Here is a 14,298-nt window from a genome sequence, read left to right as displayed (position 1 = left end):
CTTCATTGTCTTTTAATTATCCATTTAACAATCCTCCGTCTCAGAACTTCAGGGGAGCCATATGGAAAACTGATCAGATGGGATTTATAAAACATTACACATGTTTTTAAACTTTGCATGAAGCTCGTTTTAACATATAAATCTTCCTATTTTACGAGCTTCAAGCGAGGGTCTTGAGGATGAGTGTGGTGGTCAGATGAGGTTGTATCAGGCGAGTGCTGTGATTTATCGTCGGTGTAGAGGAACACAGGATATCTTTTACCTGAAATACTTCCACGTACTGCTCCTCGTACTGCTTAACGTGTACGGTGGGTTCTGATACTCTACATCCTGGTCTGTGACTGGACTGTGTTAACTCTGTTTTTACGTCATGCATCGTAAGTATTATGTGTGGTCCGTTATGTGGACTCCAGGAAGATTAGCGGCCGCTGAGGCGTCAGCTAGTCCAGTTAATAAACGATAAACACAGGGTCACAGGGTCAAAGGGTCAAAGGGTCAAAGGGTCAAGCTGACAGAGATTTGTAAGAGCGCCCTCTGCTGGACAACAAGGGAAACTACTTCAAACTGTTTCGGCAAAATTTCTGAGCAGCCCAACTCTAATTCTAAGACACATCATAAAGTGTGGCTAAGTGTCCTTTAAAAGACTTTTAATGAAGTAAAGAAAGCCAAGAGTTCAATCAACCCTCCCTCTCTTTCTCCTCATCATATCCCCAAATTGTCTTTTCCTCGCGTCCCCCTCAATCTGTCTTCCTCCACCTCTTTTCCTGGTCTATCCATCCAAACCTCTTCCTCCTCAGTCTGTGATTAATCTTCTTCTTTCTTCCTCTATCTCTGATGTCTCCTCCTTCACACTTCTCTCAGTTCTCCTTCCAATCTAAGCCTCTCTCTCTCTCTCTCTCTCTGTCCAATTCCTCCCCCGATCCCTCTCTTTTCTCACAGCTCGATCACAGTGATCCTGAGGTTAATTAGCCCTCCGAGTGTCAGACCGTTAGATCCTTCTCTGCCTACCTGCTAGCCGCCCTGTGATTGCCTCAGTAGGAGTAACGGGCTCAGGAGTCAAGACAGAAAATAAGAAAAGAGACGGAGAGAAAATACAGAGGAGGCACGGACAGAATAATGATTCCAGGGGAATGTTGTTAGGGAGACAGATGTGAGAACAAGGAGAAGGAAAGAAGGGATGGCGGAGCAGAGAGGAAAGGGAAGAGGAAACGCAGAGCAAAGGAGAGAGGACGGAGGTGGACAGGTAACGAGGGAAGCATAGTTAGCTGTGAATAAAGGAGACATAAAAGCTGAACAAAAGATGATGGAGGGGTGGAGAGAGAGAGAGAGAGAGAGAGAGAGAAATACATTCAAAGAGAAATGCTGATAATTATGGAGGAAAAAAGGATAAAGGATGGACAGAGGGTAAAGTAATAGAAGTAATAGGCACCGCAGATGACGGATAGAGGGACAGATAAAAAAATGTGATTGACAATGAAGCGGTCACGTCCAAACACTACAGTGAGGTTATAAAAGAAAACAGAGGGAAGGAGCGACAGTAAAGACAAAAAAAAGACAATAAAAACGGTAAGTTAGGATGAAGACGGGGGTCGTAACCACAGTAGAAACATGACGGAAGGGAAAAAGAAGGGACGGACAGAAGGAAGGGACGCTGGTAATAGGAGAGGAGGACAGAAAGAGAGAAATAAACGAGGTCTGATGGACGAGAGAGGAGGTCGTTAACAAAAAGAGAAATAGATAGAAACGGACAGACGGGAAGAAGAGGGATGCTGGTTAAAAGGTGTAAAAAGACACCGAGGAGGGAACGAAAACTTAAAACAAGAAACACAATGAGGTAATAATGGTGAGCTAGGTTTAGCTAATGCTTAGACTTGGTTTTTGATTAGATTTGACTGATCTGGATCAGCTCATTGAGGACAGTGTGGTGTTACGATCACATATGTGCGTTGCTATCTGGAGGCAGCAAACATCTCTGATTAACTACGAGACTAAATGCAACCCCTTTATCTGTCATTGAACGCTCGGTGCTAATTTATCATCAGAGGGCAGACTATCAGAGTGATTGGCCACATGAAGCACGGGGCTATTGACCTTGATGAGGAGTTATGATGAGTGTGTGTTTTTTCCACAGCAGGTAATCAATCATTCTCCAGTGGAGACAAAGCCACTCGAGAGTCTCCATCCACCAAACTCTTGTGTATAAAAGGGAAGTTTTTAGGTACACACCACTCCGAAGTCCAGGTTCTGCTCGATCCACTCCTGGCCGTCCTTGAACTCGTCGTGCAGACCCATGATGTAGAGGGTGTCTAAGGCGTCCACGATGGTCGCCCCGAGCTGGGAGTTACCTGCACAACAAACACAGCAAAACAAGAAAATGAGATTCATTTGTTCGCTCACTCACGCCAACTAATCGCAAAACACAAGGGGCCTAAATTATGAAGGAAAAAGTAAGATTTGTTGCATAAAAACAAAAAGAAAAAAGAAATTACTCCGAGCTTTGCAAACCCTGCAATCTACATATAGAAAGTAAATTGTGCTCAGACGATCACAGAATGAATGAATTGATGAGTCATAACCACAGACTGTGTGTAAGAAGTGGACGTAGTCGTCGAGATGTCACTCATTGGTTTATGGACTGCCGTTTTGAAGCCTTGAGTTAAGCGACTTGGCCGTCGCCATCTTGGATTTTTGCAACCAGGGAACAGGAAGTGACCATATTTGGACTGAGGAGGAGCGACGTAGAGACGCCGTATACGTCTGTTAGAGACCTGTCAATCACTGTCTAGGCCCGCCCTAAGCGTTCAAAGTGCTTTACAAATGATTGACGCGATGAAGAGACTAATGCACACCCAATTACAAATTAAAGAAATACAGAAAAATGCAGGAGAATATCAGATTATGATCACACTATCATCACTGACATCTCTATCCGACTACCATTCCACTGATCTACATCCCGTCTGCAGCTGAAACAATGAGGTCGATGTCTTTGCAACAGAGATAAGAAATCAAGCTAATTAGTGCAGCGGTAGAATATATCAAAAGGTGTCATATCAGCGTTTCTTCACTTGAGAGTGTGGATATCACGGACGTTAGGAGCTGAAAGCCGTTGAGTTTCTGCTCACGTATATTTAGAACATCGCTCTGAGTCGATAGCTCAGAGACTTCACCATCGTTGATAAACCGCCCCCATAAAAACAGCAAATATATCAACGTTGTTCTGCACCGGAGAAATAAAACGTTACTTATTGCCCCTATAGGTAAGTTACAACTCATGGAGAACCGTTGTATTTTCCCTCTTAATCCTGTTCATCATCATATTATCACTACTGCTGAGGTCAGCGACTCTCGGACTCCAGCTCTGGGACTGTGATCTGCTCATAATGTTACGCTTTATAAATCATCAAGGCTTTGAATGTTTTGTCTTTTATCTCATTCCATAATTATTACAAACACATAAATCAGTCAGTCCTTGTTCTGACGCCTGGGCAGCTTTTTGTAATCTATGTTTTCCTGTGAATATGAAAAAGGTTATTAAATGTGCTACTCATCATTATTGTCCTTTCTCTGCTTAGTGATGATATCCTCATGTTTCTGTTTTAAACCAACACTACGGTGGCAGATAATATTTCACCACTTAGTTATTGTAATCAATATACAGTATAATCCAGAATTATGATAATAATTCAAGAGAGATACGCTACATTTTACAACATTACATTTAAAACACATGATGACTTGATCATTTATATTTTCCTAACACTTTTTGACAGAATGGAGCTTGAACGCATCGTAATGTAATTCAATGCAACCTCCGTTAACGTTTAGCCGAGCAGGACTGTGCTGCCCGCTGGCTGCTAACAGCTAACGGCTAACGGCTAACGTTAACTAGCTCTCCGCAATGTGTTGCTCACAATGATGCCTTATTAGCGGGAAGAATAGCGCAACAGCAGCCGTGTAGTAGCGCTTGTGCAGTAGCGATCGGGTGAACGGCGAATACCACGTGTTGCTGTTGTTCCTGTGCAGCGTAAACGAGCTGATAAACGATATGAGAACATATCAGCTCGGTGCATTAATATACTCGCTGATGCCCGATCAAGCATTTCAGGCTGTATGGGAGGAAGTTGTGGTACTGGTATTGGTATCGAAGGGTACCGAACCATTGGTTCTTGTAACATCCCTAAATGATAATCGTTTGATAATTATTACTTTTATTTCTTAATTCTACTCTGACAACGGATACAAATGGGCAACTGCTGAAAATGAAACATTTAATGCACTTTTTGGGCCCTGAACATTTATTCTGCAGACATAAATAGTTTTTTAATTAAAACATTTTTTATGTCAACATACATTCCCTCTGTGCAGAAAACTAAACATCTGCATATCTTAAATCTCATTCATATGTAAAACACTGCAGCAAGGCATTGTGGGATCTACTGCTGCTCCCCGTCTTTGGTTCAGATCGATGCGCGTTCACTCGCAGCGTACTCCGGTGATAAAACTCGGGTGTCGCCGCCCTTTAAATCCTTCCCTTGTTTCCTATCGGCTCCGGCGTGTTGCTGCTGGACTCCCGCAGCCTCCCTCCGTCCCTTCTTATCTGTGGCTCCATTCAAAAAGGAGAGCGCCTGAGCTTCATGCAGGAGCTGCAGCGTTATTATCATCATAGACAGGAACCTCTAAATCACTCTAAAAATACTCTGCAGGCACCGCTGAGAGCGAGATGCCCTGGCCGCCCGCCGGATCTCGACAGATTGGCCCCGACTGTTGGCTGGAGCAGAGCCCCTCTCAACACCCCCCCCCCCCCCCCAGCTCCCTCCCCGTCTGTCGCTTTCATCACCTGCAGGAACGCCGTCGGCAGTGGCAGCAATGTGACACCAGAGAGGCAGAGATAGAGGCCTGTCAAAGGTCTCCAGTCAGAGAATCGGCCACTGATGTCCAGGCTTTGTGCAGCAGCTCCTGGAAGCACAGAGCTCCCTGTGTGTCCACAACAACGAGACACCAAAGAGGTGAATATTATAGATATTTAGCCATGTTTTCCTTCTAAATACAGAAGTGTAAACAGAAATGTATCTAAAACTCTTCTCATCACGTCTCTAAACTCAGTAAGTGCATTATTGCCAGAAAAACTAAGTCTCACTTCAATGTTTGCGGTGTCTCCTCTCCTCTCCTCTCCCTCCATCTTTTCTACAACCATCTGTTTGTTGTCATTCATCACAGTCCTGCTGCTGCGATTTCTCCATTCAAACCCTGATGCACCAACGCTCCTTTAACTTCTGCAGGAGCATTTCTCCACCAGCTCAATCCTCCCTGACCATCTCCGCTCTTATATTGTCTCAGCGTTCTTCTTGTCACCCCCCCCCCCCCCCCCCCCCCCCCCTCCTGAGTCCCCAGCAGACCTTTCATGCGGCGCCAACTGCATCAACTGAAGCTGAAATTGGCTCTCTCTAAAAGGTGGGTTTAGGGTTGCCAGGCACTGCTTATCTGAGACAAATTGGCCGGGATGAGGTTTGTTTATTTGGGGAATTATCACCACAGCATCATGCACGCTCACACACACACACACTCACGCTCACGCTCACACACACACACACACGCTCTTCCTCTCTTCACATACTGAGATTGAATTCACACGTCTTCTCTCTACCTCACCTGAACTCTCTCACACTCTCAGACTTCCTCTCTCCATCTATCACAATCACCCTCACACACCTTTCCTTCTTCTACACTCTCTCTCTCCCCCCCTCCCTCCCTCTCTCTCTCTCTCTCTCCCCCCCCCTCCCTCCCTCTCTCTCTCCCCCTCCCTCCCTGAGCCGGTTTTATTAGACGACGGGATTTTTAGAAGTTCTCCGGGTCTGAATTCACACGAGGCGGGAAAACGTGATGTTATTAGTCGTCTTGTAAAACTGTCGGCTCTGGGAGAGCGAGCAGATGATGGAGAGCCCAGGTGTGTGTGTGTGTGTGTGTGTGTGTGTGTGTGTGTGTAGTCTATGCATGTTGCACAATTTCATTTGTTTTTCGTGTTTGTACGAAATGAGAATGGATGAAAGTGAAGGGATGTACATGGGGAGGGTTTGCAGGTTATGCATGATGAGTGCTTATTCCTGGCCTTTGTATTAGTCTGTGTGTGTGTGTGTGTGTGTGTGTGTGTGTGTGTGTGTGTGTGTGTGTGTGTGTGTGTGTGTGTGTGTGTGTGTGTGTGTGTGTGTGTGTGTGTGGGTGTGTGAAGGTTTCTCTCGACAGAATAACTGAGCTCTGGAGTCGCAGCGTTTCTCTTCACTTCACAGCTCTTCTAGCAGCCTCAGACTGTGTCTCCATCCCCGTTCAGTCTCTCAGTCTCTGGTCTTTAGGGCTGAGCTCCTCCTCGTTCCCTCTACACTTCAACATTTGCTCCTCACAAACTACTGAACTGTAAAGCAGAGAATCTCTGTCTGTCCGTGTGTCCTTTGCAGATCTCAACAGCCGTTCCCCTCTGATCTACATCTGATGTACCAAAATGGTGCAATTTGGAGGCTTCATCAAAACTATTACTTTTTCCATTTTAAGAAATCATTTTAATAGAAAAACGATTTCCGTCCAAAGCACTCAAAGAACAGCCTCCCTCCTGCACACGTAGGCAGAATATAGATAAAATGCAGAGAACTGGGGCGTCTGCGTCATGGTTTTTAAACCTCTTTGTTTTAGGGGTAAACGTAGCAAAGGTTCTGTGTTTTAAAATGGAAACTTAGTGTGAATGCAGCCTAAAGCTGAGCAGACAGAGTAGAAAAGAGAAAGATTTCCTTTATAATATCTAGTTTATTTTAGATAAATATTGGGGCTGACCCCTCTTGGCCGTATAGTTTCCATGCTGAATGATCTTCTAATCAAACACAAGCTTTAAAGCGGTGCTTTTAAACTAAACAAACCTGCATGAGTAGATACAAGGAGAGGGAAGAGATAAAACGAGCCTTTTAGTCATTGAACCAAACTTTTAAGAGGAAATCCTAAAACGTGGTTATCACACAGCGGACATAAACATCAGCTGGTCAGATCTTTGTGAACTATGAAGTCGACGTAGCGCTGACATCGTTACACGTAACTTCACTTTTTAAGGTATTTGTAAGAAAATAACATCGGGCTCATTCAGGACGACTGGTCACCAACTGCTGTGTTGAGTTTTCTGCCTCAGAGGGTAACTGGTCAGACTGGGCCTTCATCTCAACATGAGCTCCTTAGACTGAACCTCCGGGCTCCGGGCCAAAGGGGGGCTCCGTCGCCACCGTTTTTTTTACTGTAGAGTCGCCGGCTTTCACTCGTCCGGACAAAAGAAAAGGACACAAACGACAAAATGGCGACACGCCTATAGCTCGTGTTAGAGCTCAGAGTAAAGGATACGTGTATGAGGAAAGAGTTGAAGCATCAAAAGGATCCTCTGAGCTTAGCTCTGGATCTCAGAGCCACATTCTGAGGGACTACATTAAATATACAATCTGTCCAACTGAAGACCAGCGCGCTGAAATCACGGATTCCATGAAGGCAACAATCTCCTTCCAGGAAACAAAGGAGAGCTGAATCCTACAAAGAGTCTTTGTGGAAAAAGAAACCTAAAAAATCGAAATGATCGCTGTGCCCGACGGTGACGGAGCGCGTGTGGGCTTTGAGCTGGTAACTGGGGAAGTAATTGGCCTCCTTGTTACACTTTTCGTACATCGTGTTACGGCGAGCTAGTCTTTGAAATGTCCAATCTGTGCCGGCTTTGATTAAAAACATCTGGTGAGAGATGTTGAATGTTAAAAGCAGGTCTACGTGTCTGACGGATGATTAGAAGGAGTAACTTGATCAAAGTCCACCCGTGTCTCTATATGCATTGTGGGTATTTTAGCGTGAAGTCTTCGGAAATGATGTCCCACGGGGGTCAAACCGAAGGGGCTCTTATGAAGCACCCTGTAAATAAAGCTTCTTATTATAACTCTATACGTAGAGCTGCATTGTGGGTAATGGTCCCAGAATGACTCATCCAATCATTCAGTGGAACTACTCTGTAGACGGCAGCCTTCATCATCATCGTCTGGTCACATATAGACGGTGAACAATAAAGAAACTAAAATAAAACTGAAGCCTGTGGGCAGGAAGGTACAAGGTAATGGTTTTCATAAATCTTTCTCTTTCCTTTGTTTGGAGGGCTTACGCACATTCCTGCTGGACTCAGCAGCAGGCAAATCCTCCAGTTTCCTCCGGTCCAATTTGGCAGCAGCAGCCCTGCTGAAAGTTTAATCTGAGAGGAAAGAAGGGAGCGAGGGAGGAAGGGAGGGAGGAAGGGAGCGAGGGAGGAAGGGAGCGAGGAAGGGAGGGAGGGCCCAAGTGGACAAGTTCTGAAGGAAGTTTTGACGTCTTGTTGCGAACCACAATTCAATTCTGTATGTGTGTGTGTTTTTGGCTGCGAGTGTGTGTGTGTGCCTGTTTGTGTGTCTGTGTGTGTGTGTGTGTGTGTGTGTGTGTGTGTGTGTGTGTGTGTGTGTGTGTGTGTGTGTGTGTGTGTGTGTGTGTGTGTGTGTGTGTGTAGCGCTGTCCTGGGTGCTGAAACGCAGCATCTATAGACAGACAGTCTCAACCGAGTCGGGCCTTTTTATTTTAGATGTTGACGAATAGACGACAGTCTATTTATATATTCATCTGTTTGTACGTCGTCTACATATGAGCGCATTTAACTTTTATGGTTCATCGCTGCGTCGAGGCAATTATTGCACATTTTATGGCCGTTTTCACTTCAATAAAAAGAGAAATCCTAGAAGTCAGATGTCCGTCATTAAACAGTTTGAGGAAAGTCAGACAGCTTGGGTTGTCGTTCGCCCAGGTGCCTTATGGGAAAAAACACAAGATAAAATTCACAGGGAGAAAAATATATATATATATATTTAACTCTGGCACAACCCGAGTCATTTAACAGTACTACACGGCGCTGAGTCATCATAATAATACGTATGCGCTCTTCAAATTGATATTCAATAAAAAATGTCTGGGTCTTCATTTGAGTTTTTCAACCAACTCAAAGAGGAAACGTTACCAGGCTGGCTAGATACAGATCTCCCTTCCTCTATCCTTGGTCCCTTGATTTGGATGAAATCACTTCCTCTATCCTAAGACTTCATCACTGCCTCCGTCACGAAGACATCCGAGTCTCCGCCTCAGCTCTAGAAATGGAAGGACCGGATGCGTGGTCCTCTCAAGCGCATCACTGTTTTCTGTTTAGAAGCATGTCGCTCTGTCTCTCAGCCTAACGAGGGAAATCATGAAATGCATTCATGAAGCAGATAATATAACCAGCCAAACCATTAGCGTGTGGAAAAAGTGCATTTGTACAATTGGAGAGTTTACATGATGGGGTGACGGGGGAGTTGTGACAATGAGCTCGTGAATGTGAAGGAGGTGGGGAAGTGTTCCTGGGTTCGGGTTAAAGGGATGGTTGTGATGGTTTTTGAGGTGGAGAACCAGCACATAGTAACGTTCTGCTGTGGACGTATTTTAGACTCCTAAAAGAATCAATATCAGTTTAAGTGAACGCTATATTTAGAATGTTTTCACCTCTTTATCCGCCGTCAGACAGAGCTTCGTGACGGGGAACTGAAGTTGTTTCAACAAACCGTAATTCTACCTCTCAGAACACAGGAGTTGTTGGTGTACCGCTGCCTTGATCGGTTTGTTTGTTTGCGTTGTTGTTGTTGTGTGACTTTGGTGTTTTAAATGAGTTAGTTCGGATTCACCAAAGTCACACAACAACAGACCGATGGAGGCAGCAGTAGACCAGCAGCTCCTGTGTTCTGAGAGGTAGAATCACTGTTTTTATCAAAAGGAGTCTGGTGGTGGGGAGAGCTCTCTGATGGTTTCAGTGTTCACTTAAACCATGTTTAGATTGTTTTTAGATCGCTCCCTTTAAGCTTCATCAAGCCAACATCCACAAAGGTTATTGATCAAATGGAAGACTTTGGTACTACTTCAAATGAACTAGTAGCATAACAAACTACCGGAGTAGATACAAATACAATCTGCCAACTTGCTAATGAGTCATGGCATCCAAATAGAGAGAAACTTCTACGTCAGGTGACTTTAGAGACAAATGTAAATAGTACGACTGTGTTGAATGACTTCTTTTCTTAACTTTTCTCAACTCCCATTAGTGTAAAAATAAGTTACGAGCTTCAGTCCTTACTGGAATCAACGGTGATGAAAAAAACAAAAACGTGTACATTAATGGAGCTCTAAAGTGCTTTGGATAAAAGCATCCAGCTGACAGCATGCGGCGTTCATCAAGTTTAAGATAATCACTGAAGAAGTGCTCTAGGATTTCTGTCCAAAGCTTATTTAATATCTCGCCCTGCAATCAATCCAGCAGGCAGCGCGCACAGTCAGCACTTTCTTTCAACATGGACTTTTATACTTGAGCTTGAGACAATTGGCACATCTCGGCTTTTAAGAATTTGACTCCGCTGCTGATTCGCAAATAAGCAGATCAACACGTCTCCGCAGGCTCCATGTTTATGTTTCCTCGCTGCCCCACGTAATAATATAAACAGCATTCAGTGCGAGTCTATCCCGTCCGAATCACTCAGCCTTTGGTGTCGTGTTTATTCACGCTCCTTCAGAATAGAGTCTGAATGCTTTAACTGCCGCTTTGCAGAGTTTCCACAGACTTTATATAAGAAGTGGACGTAGTCATCGTGACGTCAGCCGTTGGTTTGTGGACTGATGTTTTGAAGTCTTGAGATCGGCGATTTAGCCGTCACCATCTTGGCTTTTTTGCAACCAGTGAACAGGAAGTGACCATATTTGGACAGAGGACGAGTGACGTAGAGACGCCGTATACGTCTCTGGTAGAGACCTGTCAATCACTGTGTAGCCCCGCCCTAAAGCATCCCCTGCTTTATGGTCTGTTTGACTCTAAATGGACCATCATTTACTAAATGAACATCATGCTGTGTTGAAGAAGACTTGAAACTAGAGATTGATACCATAAACTCATGTTTACAATGTTTACTGAGGTAATAAATCAAGAGAGAAGTAGAGTCATTTTCTCATAGACTTCTATACAACCAGAGGAGTCGCCCCCTGGTGGTCATTAGAGAGAATGCACGAAGCATCGGCTTCACTTGTCAGACCCGGAGGTTGACGTCTGAGAGCTACACACCATGTACACCAAGAAGAATGCCACCACCCAACCCACGTTAGTACATTCTGTTGGGATGTTGTCCAGCTGGAAGATGCTTAAAAATACTTAAATACGTAAATGAAGCAAATAGAAACAATTTGTCTGTCATCCACTGGACAGAAGACAAAGTATCACTGACTTTAACTTGAGTTTTTGCAACAGCATAACTGATTTGGCCATGTATTAGTATTTTAGTCCAACTTATCATGCGTTAGGGTGTTCCCTATTCCACTGGTCAAATCTCACAGTTAATATATATATATTGGTGGTGCATGACTATATAAAACGTCTTCTTATGGAACCAGACTATTCTGGATTGCCTGACTTTGCAGCTACACACGTCATTTCGGTTTCATTGGTCTTCACACCCATGACCACCCTACACAACTGTTTATTCCAGGATGCAATGCCCCGTTTCGCCCTGGGAGCCATTCATGTGAAGACTTGACCTAGATTATGAGGAAAGCTACATGGCTGTGAGCGAGAGCAGACTTCATGGCTGTCACGGGATCCACGTGCACCCTGCAGCGATATCGCAATAGGAACGAATATCCAGTCGCTCTGCAGAAGATTACACTCCTCAGTGTCCATTGATTAGAAAAGCTGGGAGATCAAAGCACTACTTGATCCAGTATTGTGGTTTTATGGGATTCTGGATGAGGCATTAAACAGAATCTATATCACCAGAGCATCATGTAGATGAGCAGACGGAGGTCAGTTACTTTCCAAAGAACGCATGAAAACAGTATTTCTGCTCTGATCCAACATGGTGACTTTTAAGAAGTTAACAGAGAGGACATTTAAAATCACGTGAAAGCATTTCTGACAAGTTTAAAAAGCAGCGACACTGTTTTCATCTTTAACCATAACATTTTTTCACTATTCCCTCTTTAAATATTTATTTTATATTGGTATGAAAACAACTATTTATTCAAGTTTCTCGCGAAAACTACATTTTACAAGATTTATAAAGTTATAATTTACTTTCCAACCCACATTTTTACTGATTGGAGCTTGAACGCATCATAATGTAACTCAGTGAAACCTCCGTCAGCTGTTATCTCTGTTATTTAGCTTGCATATAGGCTGTATCCGAGCCATATCTATGGAAACAAGTCTTCTTATAATGGACAAAGCAGGTACCAGTGCTGCAGTACTGGGCCGACGGAGGGTCCGGGTCCCCAAACCTCAGCCCAGTTTTGCGTCATCCAGCCTCTAGCGACTCAACGCCTGAGGCAGTCTGTGATTATCATTTACTGTGAGCGTGTCATCAGCCATGTGGCTGAGACGTGAGAGGTTCTCCAGATAGAAATCAGACGACACGACAAGCTTTAGGGGAAACCAATAAAGCAGCAACAGGTTAAGTGTGCCGGGCAGGCCGGTGGATTCCCTCGTGTGCAGATTAAATCCACTAAAAGAGCTCCAATAAAGTCACTGACAGCCAAATGAAGTCTATAGAAGCCACTTGGGAAAATGAGTACACTACCGATCCTCTATTGTTGGCTGGAACCTGAAGTCATCCTCCACCCACTTATATTGTTTTAACTATATTTTAGTTACATTTTGGGCTGCAAATAATGATTATTGTCATTTTATGTCATTAAATGATGTTTAGCCCAATCAAAATATTCAACAATGATATAAAACAGAGAAATAAAGCAAATCCTCACATTTGAGAAGTCATGTTTTTGCTATAAATGACTGTTTACTAATTCATCATTCAATACATTTTTGGTACATAAAAAAATGTAATAAAAACATTGACTTTGAGGCGAGGGAACTGGAAACACGCCGACTGGTTTCTTAGTTTTAGGACTCATTCCTCTATTGAGGTCCACTCTTTCATCGGTAAATGTCGCCCAAAGATCGGAAATTAAAAAGCGCATTTTCAGTAATATTCTGTGAAATAAACCTTAAAAGTATAATTCTGTTTTTGTTATCAAAATGACCAGAGACCGAAGTCCAGACTTGGTTGAGTAGCGTGACTGTAGGTAAAGTAGAGGTGCGTGTGATTGAGTTAAAGGCAGCTCGCTGTGTCGGACGCAGCTTGAACCGAGCTTTACTCGAGCGTGAACAGCATTTCCTTAACAAGGTCGTGTTTTATCCTCGCTTGAACCGCTTACCCTCCAGACAAAGGCTGTGTTTGTTGTATCTGTACTCAAGATCAGCGCCACTCATTCTTTCATTCACAGAAGGAAGAAAAAAACAAGAGGAAACCGAGCCAGGCGGTGAACTGAAGGTTATGTGAGCCTGGTGCCACAATAAGAGCCTGAGCCCTGTTACCATCCTGGTCACTTCTTTACGGACGAAATAAAACACTTCTTTCATCTTTGTGTCTTTAATAACCTTACGGAAGGCATATTTAATAGAAGTGAATGTACACAAACTGCTGTATATATACACTGTATGTAAAGCTCGGCCCAGTATCATGACAGGTCGTCAATGCCAAAGGAAAGTCCACTAAGAGCCTGTCTGGTGGTGCACACACAAATTAAATGCAACCATGGCTAAACCTAACTTGTTGGTTCTGTTGCCTAAACCAAACTGTTGGTGGTTTTGTTGCCTAAACCTAACTGTTGGTGGTTTTGTTGCCTAAACCTAACTGTTGTTGGTTTTGTTGCCTAACCCTAACTGTTGTTGGTTTTGTTGCCTAACCCTAACTGTTGGTGGTTTTGTTGCCTAAACCTAACTGTTGGTGGTTTTGTTGCCTAAACCAAACTGTTGTTGGTTTTGTTGCCTAAACCAAACTGTTGGTGGTTTTGTTGCCTAAACCTAACTGTTGTTGGTTTTGTTGCCTAAACCAAACTGTTGGTGGTTTTGTTGCCTAAACCTAACTGTTGGTGGTTTTGTTGCCTAAACCAAACTGTTGGTGGTTTTGTTGCCTAAACCTAACTGTTGGTGGTTTTGTTGCCTAAACCTAACTGTTGGTGGTTTTGTTGCCTAAACCTAACTGTTGGTGGTTTTGTTGCCTAAACCTAACTGTTGGTGGTTTTGTTGCCTAAACCAAACTGTTGTTGGTTTTGTTGCCTAAACCTAACTGTACCAGCTGAGGGACATCTTTCCTCATGTTACTTCGGTCCCTGAGGTTAGGTTTGAAATGTCTTGGACTGACATTA

The 14,298-nt window shown here is 43.8% G+C and overlaps 1 protein-coding gene across 1 annotated transcript in view; it reads right to left on the bottom strand.

Moving 5' to 3' along the window:
* Window positions 1-14,298, bottom strand: part of man1a2 (mannosidase, alpha, class 1A, member 2) — a 94,149-nt gene that overhangs the window by 39,873 nt on the left and 39,978 nt on the right. The window contains exon 5 of the mRNA XM_079170620.1: window positions 2,227-2,345. Coding sequence (XP_079026746.1) covers window positions 2,227-2,345 — 119 coding nt within the window. The remainder of the gene's footprint in view (window positions 1-2,226; window positions 2,346-14,298) is intronic.

The sequence above is a fragment of the Pholis gunnellus genome (assembly GCF_910591455.1).
Source record: "Pholis gunnellus genome assembly, chromosome: 12".
Classification (NCBI taxonomy): Eukaryota; Metazoa; Chordata; class Actinopteri; order Perciformes; family Pholidae; genus Pholis; species Pholis gunnellus.
Note: the sequence above shows the minus strand (reverse complement) of the source record. Positions and strands in the feature narration are given on the sequence as shown.